Source organism: Ursus arctos, unplaced genomic scaffold, assembly GCF_023065955.2.
Source record: "Ursus arctos isolate Adak ecotype North America unplaced genomic scaffold, UrsArc2.0 scaffold_32, whole genome shotgun sequence".
NCBI classification, from domain to species: domain Eukaryota; kingdom Metazoa; phylum Chordata; class Mammalia; order Carnivora; family Ursidae; genus Ursus; species Ursus arctos.
In genome coordinates this window covers 1,789,851-1,809,411 of record NW_026623008.1, presented here as the reverse complement: position 1 = coordinate 1,809,411, position 19,561 = coordinate 1,789,851, and the positions used below count along the sequence as shown (strand labels likewise).

General features: G+C 60.3%; 1 protein-coding gene across 3 annotated transcripts in view; it reads right to left on the bottom strand.

The window, feature by feature from the left end:
* The window catches only part of PRDM16 (PR/SET domain 16), a 310,231-nt gene that overhangs the window by 152,881 nt on the left and 137,789 nt on the right, over window positions 1–19,561 (bottom strand). For all 3 annotated transcript variants that reach the window (XM_057305269.1, XM_057305270.1, XM_026520018.4), the window contains exon 3: window positions 7,483–7,533. In XM_057305269.1, coding sequence (XP_057161252.1) covers window positions 7,483–7,533 — 51 coding nt within the window. The remainder of the gene's footprint in view (window positions 1–7,482; window positions 7,534–19,561) is intronic.

Sequence of the window (19,561 nt, the reverse complement as noted above, 5' to 3'; positions counted from 1 at the left end):
AGAGAAGGGGGCACAGCAGCAGCGACTGGGCAGAGGGAGGGGTCCCCAGGTGCTCACAGCGTCTCCGGCGCTGCTGTCCTTTACGCAGAGAGGGACCAGCCACCTTGATACACCTGTTTGTGTCAAGCCAGAGTGTGCCTTGCACTCACAACGATGATAATCGCACTAATGGGCTTTCAGCACGGAGGTGAGCCCCGGGGTTGCTCCTGTGACAGCAGCCCCCCCAAGCCAGTGACGCCGGCTTTGCCGAGGGAGGTGTCTGTATGTTTAAAGCAGAAGATGCTGAACAGGCCTCAGAGCTGATCTATTTTTCTCTCCTGATAGTGAGGCACAATTTAATTAACTCACTATTGCACCCACCTGAAGATTATGGAGTTTACGGACATCGCCATCTGGCTCCTATAAAGCCGGTAATGTAGATAATAAATCCGCTTCATTACCGGCGCGAGAGGCGTCCTGCTCTGAACAATCTTTCCTAGCACCCTCCTCCGAGCACCACCTTGGACACCCCGAGGTTCCGCGCAGTTTTGAGGAGGGCCCTGCGGCAGACGCCACCCTGCCCGTGCGCTCTGACCTGCCGCAGGTGTCCCCGGAGAGGCCTGACACCCTCCATCCATGGCCGGCGTCCACCCAGGGCCCCTCTGCCCCCTCGTCCCCGTGCCGGCCACAGCAGCTGCACCCCCAACCTCCGATGCCCAGAGCTGGACCCAGTCACTATCGTGTTACCCAACTGAACGCCGGGGACCGAGTCGGGCACTGGAGACGGATTGTCGCACCCCCAACCTCCGATGCCCAGAGCTGGACCCAGTCACTATCGTGTTACCCAACTGAACGCCGGGGAACGGGTCGGGCACTGGAGACGGATTATCTATCTGGCTCGCAGAGGAGGAGCCGGAAACGCAGCAGGCCAAGCTCAAGGCCGAGGGCTACGGTGTCCAGGCAGACCCAGGTTTAGAGAGCTGGGGTGGGCTGGGAGGGGCACTGGACCTGGCCCAGCCTCCCTGGGTCTCCAGCCAAAAGGAGAAGTTCCCTTGTTTACCTTCCGGGGTAAGGCGTATTTTCCATTGCTGAGCCTGTCCTATGAAAATGGTGATGTTTTCTCCGCCTTCGAGATTTAAGTTTGGGCAGAAAGTGTCAGCAGGGCGGCTGGCGGGGAGGGCCTGACCCCAGAGAGGGCCCCCAAGTCACCTGGTCTCACAAGCCCTGCCTTCGGCTGCTGGTGGACCCCAGGGGGCCTCCACTCTCCCTCCTCCGGGACCCCAAGCTGCAGCCCAGAAGCCTTTCGGAGCCTAATTCTCGGAGGTGCTCCAGGGAGAGAGACAAGACGGCTCGTGGCTTTCTCAGTAGCAAAAAAGAGGAGAAATAAATCTCCCTCCCCGCCCCCCAGGTGTGGCTCTGGAGCTGGGGCGGGTCTGTGGGAGCAGCGTGCCCTCCATGGCCTGCTGGCAGCCGCTGCACCCCCAGCACCCCCAGGCGAGAGCCGGCCTTCCTCAGACCCACAGCTCCCCCCGCGGGCACGTGGTAAAGTAGCTGCCCCTCGCCCAGCGGAGGAGAAGCTTAAAGCTGGTGTCAGGGGTCCTCAGGATGGGGCGGGGCGGGGCAAGTGGATCAACTCAGTTTAGGGGCCTGAAAATGCAAAAAGGTTACGTTTAAAATGTCGTGCCCCCCGCCCCCCAGGCCAGCAGCTGCCCTGCAGCTCACCAACTCACCACTATCCGCCCATTAATCACCCTTATCAGGGCGGCCCCCGCCCCCCAGGGACAAGTTCAGGTGCTTCGAGGTGGCCGGAGGTCAGAGTCCACCGTCAGAGGGGGCGGGGAGCCTCCAGGCTGTGGCCCCTCCCTCGGGCCTGACTTTCTGCCCCGGGAACTGGAGCCACCAAAGTCACACCTAAGCGGCCTCTTCAGATAAGAGTCGCGGTTGTGAAATCAGAGGCCTCCCGGGAGGGGCGGGTGGGGAGGCGGGAAGCCAGACCGGAGGCCGGGCCTGTGGCTGGGCCTGAGCCCCGGGGCTGAGGCCTGCACCTTCTCGGGAAGGGGACCGGCGGAGGCGGCGCTCTCTGGCTTTCTGGTCGCGGCCCCCTACACCTCTCCGCTTTGCAGCCTTTGATTCAGCAAAATCAGGGATGCAAACTTCTTAGGAGTACTTAGTTTCCATGGCAACCGAAGCTGACCTCAACATTATTGTTCTCAAGAGGCACTGACTTTACTATATGTTCATTCACTGAATTAATGGACTCCTGGTTCTTTTATCAGCGGCCCCCGAACAAAGGAGAGGGAGACGTGCCGTCAGAGGGCTTTCAGCCACTGCCCAGCCTTTTGTCCGGGGCTTACTGCATCCGAGCAAGTCTATTCAGCCCCAGATTATCAAAATCAACTCGGGGCTGTCTCTGTGGCAGCTAAACACACTTTGATTTCATAAAGACATAACCGATCCCACATGCAAATTATTAATTGTGATTGCAGGGTTCTGAGGGCTGGGGTCTCTGGTGTGATTTTTGGGGGGTAATAAAGCGTCTTTGCAGGTAAAATGCTGGTGAGTTATAGGGTGTTGGTGGCTCCTGAGTGTTGCTGGCTGGGAGGTAAAGAGGAAAAAGGAAAGGACTGCTAAAACCATCCTTGCGGGCACAGGCGAAGCATGAGAAGGACCCAGCGAAGCTTCCCGCCCGGCTAAGCCCGGCGGAACCCTGCGTGTGCCCACCAGCCCTTCTTGCACCTCCCCGGACCCCCAGCCACTTCCAGGGCCACGCCAGAGCCACAGACCACAGAAGGCAGCCCCCGCACAGCAGGACCTGGCTATGGGACCCTGTGCTGGGCTTCCAGGGCCAGCCCGGCCAGGAACCAGGCCCACCAAACAGCAGAGTCACAGCCCGGCGGCAGGCGCTGAGACCTCCGGGTGTGCGGGCACAGAAGACACTTAGCAGCTGCCCGTGGTCCCCACTGCCACCTTCTTGCAGCTTGAAGAGTTGTCTTCCCGGACTCCCCGGCCAGGCTTCCCTAGACCCCACCCCCAGCACCCCCACCCCCCCAGGAGGGATCCCCAAGAGCAGAGGTATGTCACTGGGGCCAGGCGCATGTCACACACACACACACACAACAGCCCAGTGGTGCAGACCGCGGTCCTAACATACAAATAACCATTTCACAAATTATAATAATTATCAATCAATCACCCTGTGTGGACAGTGCCAGGCTGGGCCATCAGATGGCTTTTATGACCTGTAGCATTTTGCACGTAATGATGGGGGAGAGATTTATGGAGCCATCACACTCCCTCTTCCAGCACCGGACTTCATTGGCTTTCTTTCCTTTGGACTCCCTGTGCACCCCTCAGCCCCCCGCCACCCCCAGGCACCAGACCCAGAGGACTGTGGTCCTCGGAGTTTCTCAGGAGGCACCTTTCTCCTTCCGGTCCTAGCCCTACTGATGCAAATTCCTGATTTTTGGTGGGGTGGGGGCAGACAGAGGAGGGGAGGAGAAGAAAAAATAAAAATAAAAAAAGGAAAAGGTCACTTTCTTTTGTTTGCCTTTCCCCCCAGTTGTACGTATTAACACGTCCTTCCTTTTCAAGATGGTCAGAGAAAACAAGATAAAGTGGGACAATGGGAAGGCGGCCGGGGGCTTGCGTGTCCCCTTTTCATATCACCAGAGAGATTAAATCAAAATTCTTTTAGCTGATACCATCTCCCCGGGTGGACTACACTCTTGTTAACGGATAAATTCAAGCCCTCCAGAAAGTCAAAGAATAAATTTAAGCCTTTTGCCAAATGTCTATCCTATTGGATTTTGATAAGACGGCCATTGAGCCTTAATAATGTCTTCCATCCATTTTCAGCGGGCCCTTAACACGGCTCTTTATTCGTCCCCAAAGCCTCTTCGCTGGGCCTTTTTATTACAGGCTCCGGCGGGCTCTCCAGGGAGCCGGGCGACCCGAGTGATGGATGGACAACTGGCTAGATTATCTCCCGCAGATGTTTGCCCCGCAGGAGCCCCGGGCTTTCCCTCTAAGTAAACAGAGACGAAATAGAGTCCGCCGGAGGGAGCAGTCCCAGAGGTCCAGGCACAGAGGCTGGGAGAGGCAACGCAGCCCGACCTGCAGACCTGAAGTCAAAGGGACTTCCCGGCGGCGCGGCCTCTGTGCCCAAGGCACACACCCGGGCTGGCGCGGGGATGGAGAGGGCTCCGGCGGCGGCGGCGCACGGCCGGCGTCTCATCAGCACCGGAGCTCTGGGCTGCGTGGCCTCGCTGGCTGCGCGGGGGTGGGGGCCGTGGGGGCCACGAAAGAAGGAGGGCGCAGGGGATGGAGAGCGGATTCGGCACTGCGGGAGACACAGCTCACTGGAGACCCGGCTGAGAGATGCAGGCGACACCACGGAGGGGTGGGGCGGCGGGGATGGGGGTCCGGGACCTGAGGGGCGGGGCCGAGCCTGGCAGGGCTCCCAGGCCTTGCGCCATCACTCCCGCGGGAGCCCCGCCCTCCACCGCAGGCCCAGCGGCCCGTGGGTTCGAGTCCCGCCTCCCCTGTGAGCGTGGGGGCGGCACCCCTCCCTGGGCCTGGGCTCCTGTCTCAGCGGCGGCAGAGGGATTCCACGGCGCGTCCAGCAACCTGGCTCTCTGATGCTGAGAACTTATAACTGGGACTTCCCACAAAATATCACATTTTCTGCATCTGTGTCAAGCCGCTGATTGCATTAATTACCTTTTGTTACACTTCAATGACCTACGCAAAGAACAGGAAGCGTCATCATCCTCAGGATGGAACGACTGAAGCTGGAGGAGTCCACTGACCCACCCAAGGCCCCCCCAGATTGCCCACAGTATTTTAAGGCTCCCAGACGAGTGGGGGAGGACAGGCCCAGTTCATCCAGACACGAAACTCCCAAACCACAAAACTGATAAATGGGGGTCTACATCCTCTTGCCAAGGAATTCACTCAATGTGTCCTTAACACAGCACGCCGAGCCATGTGTGGTCATATCCTGTAATGCACGTGGGCGTGCGTCGATCTCCGCAGCTGGGAGTAGCATGGCTCGGGCGGGGTAAGGGGGACCTGCTTTTTGGAAGGAAGGTCAGACGAACACGGCGGTTACCCACTGCCCAACCTCAGTGCGCGAACCCATTTGGCTTTGCATCTTTGCTCCCGTCTCCCTCCCTCCCGGACCGTCTGGGCAGGGAGCTGGCCGGATGGGTCCAGAGCCAAGCACAGGGTTAGGTTCTGACCACCACACCAACGTGACCCTGGGCACCCATCCTGTCACACTTGAATGCCCCCAGTGCTGATAATGTCCAAGTTCAGCCCGAGGCTGTTAGAATCCCAGAATTCAATGGACGGCAGAGGGCTGTGGGGCTGCTTCTCCGTGTGGGGAGGGGTGTGCATGAGGAGGTGGGCGGAGCCCCCCTGCGGGCAGCACCCCCTGCAACCTGGGCCTGCAGGGTGGTAGAAGACAGACGTGCGGGGCTGGGAGTCAGGAGGCCTCTTTCCAAATGGATGGCTGCCAAGGCCCCCTTTGCTCTGGTGCCCGGGCCCCCGACTGTCTGGCCGCTGTGGGCATTGGGTCAGTGGGATTCTGTGCACAGTGGGAATCTCCGACCCCTCCCCCGGGCCTTACGAGGTTCTGTGTTTTAGGGCATGCCTGTTCTAAGCAGCACGAGTGTGCCCCTGTCTGCGGGGCGCCTCCCACCCATCCCCTAAGCGGCTCTCAGGAAACCCCTCTGACGGGTCAGGAGGGCCCGATGGGCTGAGGGTTTAGGAAAGGGCAAGGTGTGCCAGGAGCCATGGTGCTCCAGGAGCAGAGCGGACAGACGTACTGACTGGGGTCCTCCCCGGGTGCATCTCCTCAGGGCTCAAAAGCATCCTGCCCCGGCCTCCTCACCATCCTCACATTTACGCTTGACCTTCCGGCCTTCTGCCCTGACCCTGGCACCCACACTGGACTACCAACTGCCCGTCCCATCAAAAATGCGTCACTCTAACCTCCCACCAGTCCACCCACTGTTGGGGCAAGTCCCACCCGCGTCCCCTCCTCAGCTGCCTGTTCATGGTGAGAAAAAGGAAGATTTTGTGTTCTCTCCAGAGGTTAAGACACTGGACTTGACTGTGGGGCCTTTTTCACGGGAGAGAGGAAAGACTTCAATTCTTTGAAATACGGGAAAGCTGTTTGAAATCTCTCACTACCTCACATCCTTTAGGGAAATCCGAGGTTGTTCCCAGAGGCAGGAAGAGGGAAAGGGGGCTGTTGGGAGGGATGTGGTGTCTTAAGGAAGAAAGGCTTCAGGCTGCCCTGGGCAGCGCGGCTGGGACAGGCAGGTCCCGGGCCAGACGCAGTGGGTTGTGGGCGAGAATGAGCCAAGAGATCACCCCCAGCCAGAGCTCCTTCAGGAAGTCACTGCAGAGTCAGAAAATGCCTCCCTTCGCAGGCTTTTCTCCAAAATCAGTATTTGTGGGATGGACGTGGGGAGACGGGACAGGTCCCCCCCACAGAGTGCTCTGCCCAGAGTCCTCGGCTCAGACCAACAGGCTGGGCGCGGGGAACACCTGCGACGCTGGGCGTTGTGACACGCCTCAGGCTCCCCAGCAGAGGCTGACCGTGTCCCGGGTGCACGTCCTGCGACGCTGACAGGGACCAACGGCGCTTGATGAAAGCGAGACAACCCAGGGCCCGGGCGTCGTGACACCGTCTGGGCATCCTAGGCGGGCGCGCCTCTCCGCCTAGCCCGGGTGGTGCTTTGAGACGAGCGCGGCGAGAGAGCGCTGTCCTAGTTCTACTGGAAAATCCAAGAGGGGGTCAGCTACCGCATCGAGTGTGAGTGTGAGTGTGCGTGTGTCCTGCGTGTGTGCATGTCCGCGGGTGACCCGGCCTGGGCGGACGCTGAACCCCGTCTCATGAACGGCTTCTGGGTCCCTCCATTTACTGGTTTTTTTTCTGGGCCTAGTTTACTCTCTGGATCCTTGTAGAGCCAAATGTGCCCCCAGCGACTCTCTGTCACCCGCCAGGAGGGCAGGAGACGCTGCCCACGTGGACACCGTTTCTTTCACCTGGTCAGCTGCTTATTCGACGCCGTGCCCGAGCCCCGTTTGGAGGCCGCGGACAGCACTGGCTCTGCGGAATTTGCAGCCAGTTGTGATGCCCCCCCTCTCCGTATTCTTTTCATGTGAGTATCCAGTGGAGATGGTTAAACAAACATGACCTGCGTTTATTTAATTTTCCTGCGTCTGCATGGCCTGAGCGTTCCCGCGGGTGCGGGCTCTCCCGTTCTCAGGGGTTAGGGTTGGTTCGGGGCATTGACCCCCTACCCGCTGACACAGTGCAAACCAGCATCCGTCCTCACGTCATCAGAATCCCTGTCCTGGGCATGCATTCTGCCACCCACAGTGCATCGCTCGCGAACCGCGGGCCACGCCACGGACCTGGCGACACGCACGCTAGCTCAGGCTTACACGTAGGCCCCAGCAAGGGAGAAGGCGTGGAACCAGCTCTCCTACCTTTTGGATGCAGCCCTCCTGGGACGACACTTCCGTATCCGTCAGCAGGTGCTGAAAAACAATTGTGAAGGGGGCGGTTAGTGTCTGGCGGATAAGACGCCCTCCTCAGGCCGCAGCGGGCTGAGAACCACGGGGCAGAGCCAACATTCTCTGGAAGGGCAAGGGTAAGGCCTCGTAGCTTCTCCATAATGTGGAAGACAGTGGTCTGTGGGGGAAGTCGGGGCCTTTATTCCAACGGGGTCTCTATTTGCTGAGAAAGCCAACGACCCCTCCCGGACGTCGGCTCCCCGGGAAGGCAGCTGGTTCCTCGAGCAGCTCGTCCTGGTCCTTCAGGGAAGCACACGTTACCAGAAACCGTGCAATGGGGGCAGGAAGGCTCTCTGAGACCGGCAACGGGCTCTCTCCCCGTGCCCTCTGACCCTGCCTGCGAGCCATGCAGCCCTGAAGCCCTGCAGGGGGAGCGGGAGGACGCTGGGCACCGTGCGGCCTGCGTGGGGCTTGCAGTCTACCTGGGCAGGCAAAGCCCGGCTGAGCGGCCCGATTCATCCCGGGGGCTTGGTCCAGCCGTGCCACGGGGAGCCACGGTGGGGGAGGCAAGGGGAGAGGGCGGAGCGGGCTGCAGCCTGCACCCTTGCCTGTCACCGGTGGGGCGGGGCTGAGGTTTGACGTCATCTCCGCGGGTGACCCGGCCTGGGCCGACGCTGCTTCTTGTCTTTTGGCAGACTGGGGGGGACAGCATGTGAACCTGTTCCTTATCCCAGACCCCTGGGGAGTGCCTGTGGTTTTAGGAGGGAGCTTCTCAGAGGAGATCAGGCGAAGCCAGAACTCAGCAGTGCCGCGTCAGGGAAGCACCCTAGGGTGGCCAGTAATGACCGGCTCCTCCAGGAGCTCCGGCCCTTCCCTCTGCCGCCGACACAGGCTTGGGTTAGTGAGCGAGAAAGCACCAGCCGCTGTGGGTCTTTCTTCCACCCGACAATTCTGACTCGCAGCTTTTCTTGGCTTGGCTGTGGAGAGCTGTAGCGTTTTGCCGGCCTGGCGTCTCCTCTTAAAAACCACGGAGCTCCACTCTGGAGGGACGGCATTTCAGGGACGGGTCCCAGAGTGCTTTCTAAGCTAAGCAAACTGACAAATTAGCTGTATAAATGGGATTTTCCCTTCTGGATCACAAACGCTGGGCATAGACACACATATATATTGTAACGTCATTTCCATAAGAATAGAAACCGAGATTGAAACTAATATTTGAAAAACGACACGAGAAATGGTGTCAAATCCAGGGGTTTTATTTACCCTCCCCTTAAAATTACACTACCGCTCTTCCAAATTACAAGCCGGGGGCGCGGAGTGGCCGCCCGTGCCCACGCAGGCCGGGTGAGGGGCCAGGGTTCGCGTCTGCCCCGCTCAGCTGTAATAACAATAAGTCATATTTTTAAATGTTGAGAATTCTAAGCAGTTGGGGATTTTATGTTTCTTTTAATAGATCCTGAACTTGTGGTTTGGAAGGTGGTTATAACTGCAGAGACTGAGGCGGAGAAGGTGAGCGCCGCGGAGGCCACGGCGGCCTGAGTCAACCAGAAGTGCTTGGTCAAACACCAGCGGGAGAGACTGGCCCGGCCACTGTCCAGCACGCCTAGCAGACAGGGCCCAGCATGAGTGCGGCCTCGTTCCCCAGAGCTCTGCCATCCCTTACACGGCCTCTGTCCAGACCCACCCGGGTCCCATAAGCCTTGCGTGGAGGGCGGCCAGGGTCCCTGCCTTTTGTCTGAGGCTAAGAGTGGCCAAACGGGATGGAGCATCCCAGGAAGTCACCTGTCACGTGGCCCCGCGGCTCTTCTCTGCATGCTGGGAAGAGTCCCTCGAGGTCTGTGCACCAGCTCAGAGATGGTGGCCACCCATCCCGGAGTCCGTGGTCAGATGGGGACGTGGAGACGGGCGTTCAAACCACACTGTCCCTAACAGGTCAGGTTGCTATGCACGACACATGGAGCGAGAGCCCAGACGGACCGGAGCGCATCCGTGCGGAGCAGGGCTGGGCGTGACCAGGGTCTGTACACTGCTCCCTGAGCCGGGCCCTCGGCCCCCTTCTGGCTGCAGTGTGGCTGCCTGGAAGCCCAGCTGTGGGACCACAGGTGACCCGGAGGAGCCCCCCGCCCCAATCACATGATACAGAGAGGGGAGAGGCCAGGACTTTGAAGACAGGACTGCCCCTGTCCGAGCGGGGGTCTGAGTCTGGTTCGGGAAGCCCCGTTGCCCGGCTTCTCTCTGCCTGCCCTGTTTAACAGCCCGCCTTGGCAGCCACGCCCATCATCATCGGCTATTCACCCACTGCTGACCTCGGGTGAGAACCCACCGGACGCACCCCTCCCGGAGCCTCTCAGCCCTGGCCTTCCCGCCAAGGCTGCCGCTTTGCTGAAAAACCTCTTTATTTTGCTAGCTGAGCCCCAGCACGCGCGTTGCTGGCCGGTCGGCTCTTGGCAGGGGCTGCTCCAACCCCACCTCCACGCCCCGGCAGAAGTATTAGGTGTGTTTTGATTAAGCATTTTAGCCAAAAAAGGGAGGTTTGACCTCCGGCATTTCTCTTCTCTCCCGGGTCTCAGTGCCAGGATTGAGCTAAGTGGGGTTGGTCAAAACATCTTTTTTGACTCTTAAAATAAATACCCTCTGTTCTCCAGAAAGTCAGCCCGGAGTAGACACACACACACAGACATCTCATACGCTCACAGCTCTGGAGTTCTGGTGTGTCCCCTGAGGGGGGCTGGGCTTTCTGGTGGGTGTCACAAATGGATCCCAGAAGGCTTCTTTCCTTTCAAAATACTCCGTTATTAAAGCATCTGAAACCATGCCCACAGGAGGGAGCCCGGGTGAAGCCCCCCGCCTGGCCAGGGGCCCGAGAAGACCCCCAACACCCTCATTTACTGGCCTCCCACTCCTGGCCTTCGAGCCAGACGCCCTCCAACCTGCTTCTCCCTTGTTGGTGTTGGTGTTCACCCGAGTGTGGGGCTGGGTCTAGAAGTGGCTTGAAGCTGATTCCCAGGCCCCTCTCCTGGAAGGAGCTGCCCTGGGTGGGGGGCATGTGCAGGATTATCCCGAGAGGGCAGGCCGGGACCCAGGTGGTTGGTGGAGGCCCCTCTCCACGCTGTCCTCCATCTGGTGACCTCTAGGGGACCAGGGGCTCAGGCTCCTGCTGGAGACAGACTGGGCAGACAGGTCAAGGTGGACGCTGGTGGCCCCTTCGTGTCAGCTGCGTGGACTCTGTGCCGTCTGCCCCCTTGGGAGGGTTTCTGCCCAACTGGACAGAGCCCTTTGGGCCTGATAAACCGACAATCAGGACTCATGGGACGGCCGCGTTTCACGCTTATTCCGTTCTCAGCCAGGGATGTCCTCAGCCTCACCTTTGCGGCCTCCCTTTCTGGGAAGTCAGGATTTTTAAAGGACAATTTTCATCCTTAGTTTTCTGTTCATATCAAAGTCCTACCACGAGCACCACTCCCCCCATGTATGCGCTGCTTTGAGGTTGTGGTCTCAGAGGCCGCCGGAGAGGGGACACAGTGACGGGACCAGCGGGCGCTCCTCAAGGAGCCCACAGCATGGCGGCCTGTCCGGTACCTCTCTCTACAACACCATCTGGCAAAAACCACGGGCACCCGGCTTTACGGAAGGGAAGCGGAGGCTCTGGAGTCGGAACCGCCCGCTAAGGTCACGGAGCCGCTAAGCTGGGGGGCTGAGTCCCAATCCCTGTCTCTGACTCCAGCCTCCACTCTGGAGGGACAGCGTCTGCGGGAAGCAGCCACATGGCGTCCCTTCCAACCAGCACCCGCACCCGACCCCTGGCCAGGACCCTCCTGGGAGAGGGCGCCCCCCACGGGCAGGCCCGCGGCCCGGTGGACTTGAGCGGAACCCCGGGGGTGGCCTGCGGGCCGCTCGGCCGGGGACCGGCAAGGGCGGGTCGTCACCGGCGGCTGCCCTGGCTCCCAGTGCAAAGGCTCCGGTGGTGTTGACACAGACTCTTGAGCTCTCAACTGGGAGCGGGGGAATATTTATTTATTTTTGGCATTAAAAAAATCAGCTTGGCTGTGATTGAACTACAAAAATGATTTTTTTTGAAAGGCGCCTTGGACACTGTTTTCAGCTTTTATGCCTAAACAGATACTTCTCAGTTCTTTCAAGTGAGATCTAGCCCGTGAATGCAGGCTCTCTCTTTACTCGTAAGAAAAATATTTACACAGTCAAGTACGGCACGAGAAAGGATGCAGGCTCCTTCAGAGGGCCCGTCCCCGAAGGCACACAGGTCCCACACCGCTGTTTACACGGCCAGCCCACATCTCCTCCCGGGGGGCTTCTCCCCGGCCTCCGCCGGGGACCCTGCAGCCAGGGGCTTGCTCTCAATGCCCCGAGACCCACCTCGATGTCCAGCAAGAGGAAGCAGCCGTGTGGACGACGGCAGAGTCCTACCTTCCAAGCCCTTTTGTTGGCCAAGGAAACCTGGCTACTTTGCCTCCAGAGCCCCAGGCGAGGAGCACTTATCTGGACTCACCCCCGGCCTGCTTTTCCCAGGGGCCCCCACCCAAAGCTCGGCTCGGGGTGTGGGGCGATCTCTTCTGACCCCTCTGGAGCGTGGCTGGGCCTGCAGCTTAGCTCTGGCCCCAGGAGCGAACGGTGGGCGGACCACTGTTCCTGGCCAGCGCGGCCTCACGCAGACCCAGAATCTCTGGGCACGGCTTGCATGCTGTCAGACGTGCCGAGAACACTCTGTTCGCTGGCGGCTGCCCGTCGTGGGCACGTGCCCTCTGCCTGGACCCCCCGCCTGCCCGTGGGCCGCCTGCCGCCCGCCCGCACCTTCCTTCCTGCAGGATGAATGGATCCCCGCCCCTGAGCTCCTCCTCGCCAGGTTCTGGGTCCTGGTCCGGTGCTTCCTGGGTCCCCTGAGGGCAGGACGTCCCAGCCTCATTTCACGATGAGCATCTTTTGTCTACATCGCAGCACAAAAGGTGCCTTGGAGATGTGAAAACAAAATCTCAAAAGGCACTGAGTCCAGAATTAGCTACTTTGGGGCAATGGACAAAACCGACCCCAGCCCTCAACAAGAGCCCAGGTGTTAGGAAAACAGAAGGCCCCCAGCCTCCTGCTGAGAACCCTGGGTGAGGGTCACGGAGGCCCTTCCGGGAGTGGGGAGTCCTGAAGCCGGTAGGGGTGGGGGGAGGGCAGAGGAACGCACCCAGAAGACGGGAAGGGGAGACCAGGCTTGGAAAGGCCCCGGGGGCTCTACAGTGGGTGTCCTTGAGGGCAGGTGGGGGCATTTTGATTTGGTTCTGAAGGTGCTGCCCGGGGCCTGCTGGGTAGTGGGCCCCCACAAGCACATTAAAACTTAGAACAAGCCTCTTAGGAAGGGCTGCCGGCTGTCTGCAGGAGTGAGGAGAAGCTCAGAGAGGCAGAGTGGTCCTCCCGCAAGCGCACAGCGGGATCTGAGCCCAGGCCGCGGGCCCTGCAAGGACGGGGGTGACTGGGGCCCGTGGGACAGGGGCACAGCGGGAGGGTGGGCAAGGCTGGGCAGGGAAAGACAGAGGCTCCACAGGGTGGACCGGCCTGGCCTCTGATCCCAGGTCACCCGGGCATAGACAGCGCGGGGTTCCTACCACAACCGTGTGCTTCCTGATAAAGGACCCGGAGAGAAAGGTAATGCCGCCCACCCAGGGGCTCCCCACTCCCTCCCAACCCCAAAGCCACCCTGTTAACAGCTCAGCTCTTTAGCTGACAGCTGAGCAGGCAGCGGGTCCGCGACCCAGAATCACAAAGGCCACTCGGAGGCGGTAGCTGCTGGGAGGCCCCTGGGTGACAGGTCCCGCCTCTCAATCCCGCTGGCCCCTGGTCTGGGCGGTGGCCTGCCCGGTCCTCTCCAGGGCCTCCTCTCTAGGGCTGTATCGTAGGAGACAAGCACGCACAGCAGTGGCCCGCTCCCCCTGCCCCAGCCATGACTTGGCTTTGCCCCTTGCATCTAACACCATGGGAACATGGGCAGGAACATGGGGACATGGGGACAGGCCTTGGCCAACCACCTTCCCTGGGGGCTCTGTTTGCAAGGTTCCCTCTTTCTCTAGACCGCCCCCCCCAAAGCTCCCTTTCCAGAGAGTAGAGAGTGAAGGTTACCCCCAGCTTAGCACATGCCAACCTCTGGAGGGCTTGGACCATTCCGACTGAGGCTCTGAATTCCCCACCAGGCCAGAGATGGGGTTCCTCCCAGGAGAAGGCTGGGCAGTTCCCAATCTCGGGGCCCCACCCCACAGACGCTGCTCAGCCTGGAGTAAGACAGGTCTCTGGGGTCCTAAACCACAGGGAGACTTGCCCTTCTTTCCTGGCTGTGGCTCTGTGCAGGGCTGAGCTCTGGGCACAGAGAGGACATGCTAGTGGTCCAGGCCAGCGAGGGAGCCCAGGCAGGGGTGCCAACCGAGTGGCCACCGGTTCCATGTGGACATCAGCAGCCAAGGCCCAGGTTCTGAGCCCCTTCTCTGCCAGGCCGTGAGCTGAGGGCGGTGCCCAGGACGGCCTCCACAGGCTCTGGTCCTGAGGAGAGGTCTGCCTGGTGCTGCACCTGGCCCTTGGTGGATAGGTTCCTACCCCTGCTTCCGGAAGATTGATGTCCCCAGAGGAAGAGCGTGTAAATCATGAGAGCTGGGTGATATGCGGCACTTCCAATCAATGACTCATGACAAGCCATAACTTTCAGCGCTAGAAAGGGAAGCTCGGGTGCGTCCAGGAGCCTTGCAGTAGCCGGCTCCAGGAACGGGACACACACGCCCCGGAAATGGGGAGAAAGTTCTGCAGAGCTGTTGCCTCCTGGAGCTGCGGCCAGGGCTTCCTTCTGATGGCCTGGGTTCAAGAGGAGAAAAGCCAGGAGCTGGAGGGAGCTGTGTGGATTTGGAGGGTCCCAGGCCCTGCAGAAGGGGTCTGGGGGGGGGGTGGGCCTGATGGGGGAGACCTGGTGTGGAAAGTGGGTGGTTCTAGTGAGACCCCTGGGACCTCACCCACCATCCTCTAGCTTCCACCCTGTATTGGTCTGAATGTTTCCCAGCCCCCCTGTGCACGCCTGGAAGGGAACGTGCGTGTCTCAAAGCTCCCCTAAACTTGCTGGCCAGTTGGCCTGCTCCCACTGGATCAGATGCCTCCTAAGGCAAGAGCAGGGGGTGAGGCCCCACTGTGGTTGTCCGGGAGAGAAACAGCTGTATACCACAGACAGCCAAGACCGAATAACAAGGGTGAGTGAGTGAGTGGGTACGGGACCCCTCCTTGGACGGCTCACGGAGATGCTGTCCTGGGCCAGCCCCACGGTGAGGAGCGGACGGCGTCCATCTACCCTAGAGCCTGTGCTCGGGGCCTCTACCTGGGCTGTGTGGGAACAGGCATCTCACCTTGCTTGGCTGGGCACCTGGGCAGGCGCGTGGGATCAGACACCAAGGTCTGGAGGGCTCTGAGTCCAGTGCCTTTGCTGTCTTGTGGCCTGGTGGAGGACAGACTGGGGAGCCCTGGGTGGATCTGCACCACTCTGGGGCCCCGATGCCAGGAGGCCAGGCTCTCTGGGTATGTCAGCCCAGGACACAGGGGCACGGGCATCCCCTCGCCTGGGGCTGTCGGGGGTGGAGTGCCCACAGCCCGTCGTCCCAGGAGCCCCTCAAGTTTGGTCACTCTGCAGGAGGAAAGGCATCATGGCTGGACCCAGAGGAGGCCTCCATCCCAGGACGCGGCTACGTGTTTGGGAGAAGACCCCCGAAGCGAACACGACGCAACAGTCACACCCAGGCCTAGGTTCCAAGTGCCCGGGGCCGCTCCTAAAGTCCGATACGCCTCCGGGACACCGAGACAGATTAACGCAAACGCCAGCAGTCCAGCAGCCTAATGGGAGCATTTGCAAGAGCTTCAAAGAGCTGAGGGCTCGGGGCTCTGCCAAGACAAATAAAGGGGGGGCCTGACAGGTACCTGTCTCCATTCCTTGGCAGCCACTCAGAGACTGGAGAGAGGACGGTCTTCACATAGCCTTGCCAGATAATCGAGAATGTTCTTCCATGTTCTGGGAGCCCGGTGTCCCCGGGACATTGCTTGCCCCCATGAGTGTCAGCCACACACAAGGTACACCTTGGCTTTGGCGCTCATTTCCCCATTTCCCGAATCAACACAGCTCTGCCAATGGCAAACCTGAGGAGGCTCTCCTGACACGCGTCTGAAAAACGTGTCCCCCCAGCACCCCCGCAGGCTGGCCGTCCCTTGCTTTGCTCCTGAAAGCACGTCTGGCAGAGTGTGCGGGCACCAGGCACTGTCCAGCACCTGTGTCCAGCCTGGGGAACGAGCACGGCTGCTGCAGGGCCGGCTCTGGACCGCACATCCAGAGAAGCCGCCTGGGAGACCCCAGGGCAGCCCCCGGTGGGCTTTGCACCTTGCCGTCTCCCAAGGAGGGACATAAATCACAGGGTCAGTTATTGGTTCTATGTGCACATTTGTCTTTTATGCTCGACGCTTTTTAGTTATAGAAATAACCCGGATATCGACAGAATCATTTTAACGCCCTTCAACTTGACCCTGCCTATTGATAACATGTTTGTTAAGATAATCCTTAATAATCATAAGTGAATAAGAAGGGGTCATAGATCTCCAGGCCATGGCTGCCCTGACACACAAGTTGGAAACCCAAGACCCGAGGTCTGGGGAGGGGGAGCCGATGACAAAATCACCCCTCCCCCCACGTGTCCCCCAGGATTTGGGTTCCTCTTGGGCTGTGAGTTCCCATCCTCTTGTTGGAGTCTGGGGTAACCTTTAATCATTGGGAAAGTCAGGACCAGCACTCTGCATTTCAGAGCAGACCGGACTTTCGGCTCCCTAAAAAATGGCCGGCAGCACTTTCCGGGGATTGAGGAGGGATGGAACGTGAAATTGTGGCCAATGACCTGGGGGACGGAAGGCCTTCCCCTGTCAAATTCTGGCCTTATCAACTTGGTCTTTAATGATCCCATTTATTCATTCAGCAAACATTTGTGGACTCTCACTTCGGGGTTCTGCACACGCATAAGTCAGCGAGACCAGAAAGACAGTTGTCTCCACCCTCGTGGCGACACGAACTGCCAGCTCCGTGGCAGGCGGCATCGTGTGGCCGTATTTCACACTCAGGAGACTCCTCTAGGAATCCCCCTGTGTCCTGGGAAGGCCGAGCTCAGAGAGCCCGAGTCACCTGTGCGGCGTCCCACAGCGTCCCGAGCCTACAGGCGCCAAGCCACCAGCTCGCGGCCTCACGGATCTGGTTCCATTTGGAGACACCGTGGGGGACGGCGGCGGAGGGAGGCGGCGTGAGGAGAAGGAGCTGGGCTTCCTCGCCCACAGAGAATGTTTCCGATCTGTGGGGAGGAGACAGTGCGGCAGAGCCCCCAGGGCCCTGGTTTCGGTCACGGCTGCCGCGCTAACTTGAGACCACCATGCGTGGGGGCAGGGGAGGCAGAGAGCCGCCAAACACGACCCCACACTTTCCTAAGGGGACCCAATTACAGCAGCAGCTGTGGCGGGAATTCCGTGCTGATCCACTGTGAAAAATGGGCAGCCCTCGGAATCCCGCAGCACCACCCCACTGCAGCCAAAGCCAGGAACCCCGAGGCCAGGTCCGCTCCTGGGGGCAGGCCACATCAGCCAGGTCTGGCCAGCCCCCACCCTCGCCACGCCTCCTGCGTTTCCAGATCGGGGGGTTGGTGCATCAAAGGTGCGCATGGGGACTTCTGGAGGGCTTCCCAGACTGGGGCAGACCCAGGGCTCAGGATGCCTGCCCTCCTGGAAGCCTTCAGGGGCTTCCTGGCTCACAGGGAGCGTGAGCCTCACCGTCGCCCCTCAGGTGCCTACACCCAGCGCAGAGGGGCCGCGGGAGCGTGCAAAGAACCCGGGCTCAACGCCAGCCCTTCCACTCTGAGCCCCGCAGCCCATCTCAGGACCCGGGAGCCCTTGCTAACAAAACAGCTCCAACTCCCCCATCTGTAAAATGGGTACAAACACCCCAGACAGTAGCAGCCATGCTGTCCGTGGCAACCCCAGCGGTGAGCATGACACACACGGTGACAGAGCCCAGCCAAGAACACAGGTGAAGGTTCTGCTGAAGACCTAATGGCTCAGGTCCCCGCGGTAACCTGCCACGGGGGCTCCAGCAGCAGCACCAGACGCGGAACCTTCCCGGGAGGCCCTGGCCTGTTCCGGGAGGGCCTGCCAGCTAAGTTGCATTTTGAGAGGGTTGTAAAAATAAACAAAGAAGAATCTAGGACAGAGACCACCTGTGGCACCAACAGCCTGGAGGGTTTACTATCTGGCCCTTCGGAGAAGAAGCGTGTCGACCCCCGGCCCACGGCAGACACAGCTGCCCGGAGGACGGAGGTAGGAGGTCTCCGTCTCCTCCAGCCGCCCATCCAGCTGCAAGCCGGGGACGCAGGCACGAGGCTTCCTGAGCGTTCTTTGGAAACAGGAGGCTTGGATGGACACAGCGGCTCTACTGTCCCCGGGCAGCTTTGCCCGTTCTCTCTCCGCCAGAGCCCAGCCGCTAGGGCAGAACCCCGCCCAGAAGAAATGCTGGCGGTTTGTCACTACGGATGCTCCAGGTCCGTGGGGTGACCGTCAGGCAGGTGGGAGAGCAGTGGCCGGCGAGCCGGGAGGGCAGAGTTCCCAAGATCACCTGATCCCGCCGACAGCTGCAGCTGCGCCCGGCCCGGGGGCCCGCGGAGAGCACATTCTCAGCTGCAGCCCCTGCCAGGGAAGGACAGTGTGAAATCGGACGCAGTTGGAAACCACGCTCTGCGTGCTCTTTCTTTCGTTTTGTCCCTGTCTGCTTTCCAACAAGGACAGTGCTCGGGATGGGCACGGACAAGGTCGCAACCCTCCACCGGGAATTTCTGCCTCCAGCCCCCCGACTTCCCTGTGACGGGGTGGGGCCCCTTCCTGGGTCAGGGCTGATGGCCTGGACGTTGGGGTGCAGCACACCCTCACCCACAGATGCCTGCAAGGGGCGCTTGTGACGCTTGGGGATCTGGAATGCCATTCTCGTCGGCGCCCCCACAACCGCCGTCTGGAGAGCTGCCTGGCACGTCAGGAGGGCATGGCAGACCCCCTGCTACAGCACTCAGTGCCCCACACTATCCTCCAGCGATTTCACTTAGTGACGTGGGGTAGGGACCCAGACAGCCGCATGTCCCGCCGCGGCCCCAGGGACACCCCAGAAGTACACACAGTGTGCCAACAGGCACCTGTGTGTGCCCCTTTCCCACGTCGCCTCCCCCACCCTGCAGAGGTGGCCAGTGCACGCACGGGTGCTGGGGTCATGTCGCTGCTCTAAGGAAGAGAACGGCCTCCTCCTCCACCCCGAGTTCTGAGAATGGGGTCTGAACCCCACTGCTGACCTGGGGCCCGCGTCCAGCTGCAGTCAAAAGCCTTAGGAAAAGCCCTGCTTTTCCTGCAACTGGAAAGAGCCTCCAAACTCACAGACCCTGGAGGCGTCTGGACGGGGAAGCGCTCGGATGAGCCTCGAGACCCCAGCAAGAGCGGCCTGCGGCTTGGATGCGATTCCTGGGGGTGGGAGCCCTGCGGGGTGGGGGGCCCCGACGCTCATTGGCCGTGTGTGTGCCTGTTGGTCTCATGTGACAAGGTCACCGTCTGTCTGCAGGTGCGCCCAGGAAGGTGACCCCCATTAGCCTCAGAAGGACAGTGGAGTACAGACAGGACGTGCTTCCCTGAGCTGTTGGGGGCACAGGAAGACTGCCGGGCATCTGCAGGTCACGCATGTCTCCTCGAGGATCTTCTGAGCTTGTCCACACATGGGCTTTCAGCCCCAAGCATGGGTAAAAAGAGGCTCAGGAAAACATAGACCATGTTTTCAGAATTTTCTTGGACACAGTTGGGTCTTTAAAACTCTATTCTTGGGGCGCCTGGGTGGCTCAGTCTGTGAAGCGTCTGCCTTCCACTCAGGTCATGATCCTGGGGTCCTGGGATGGAGCCCCGCATCAGGCTCAGCAGGGAGCCTGCTTCTCCCTCTCCCTCTGCTGCTCCCCCTGCTTGTGCTCTCTCCCTCTGTCAA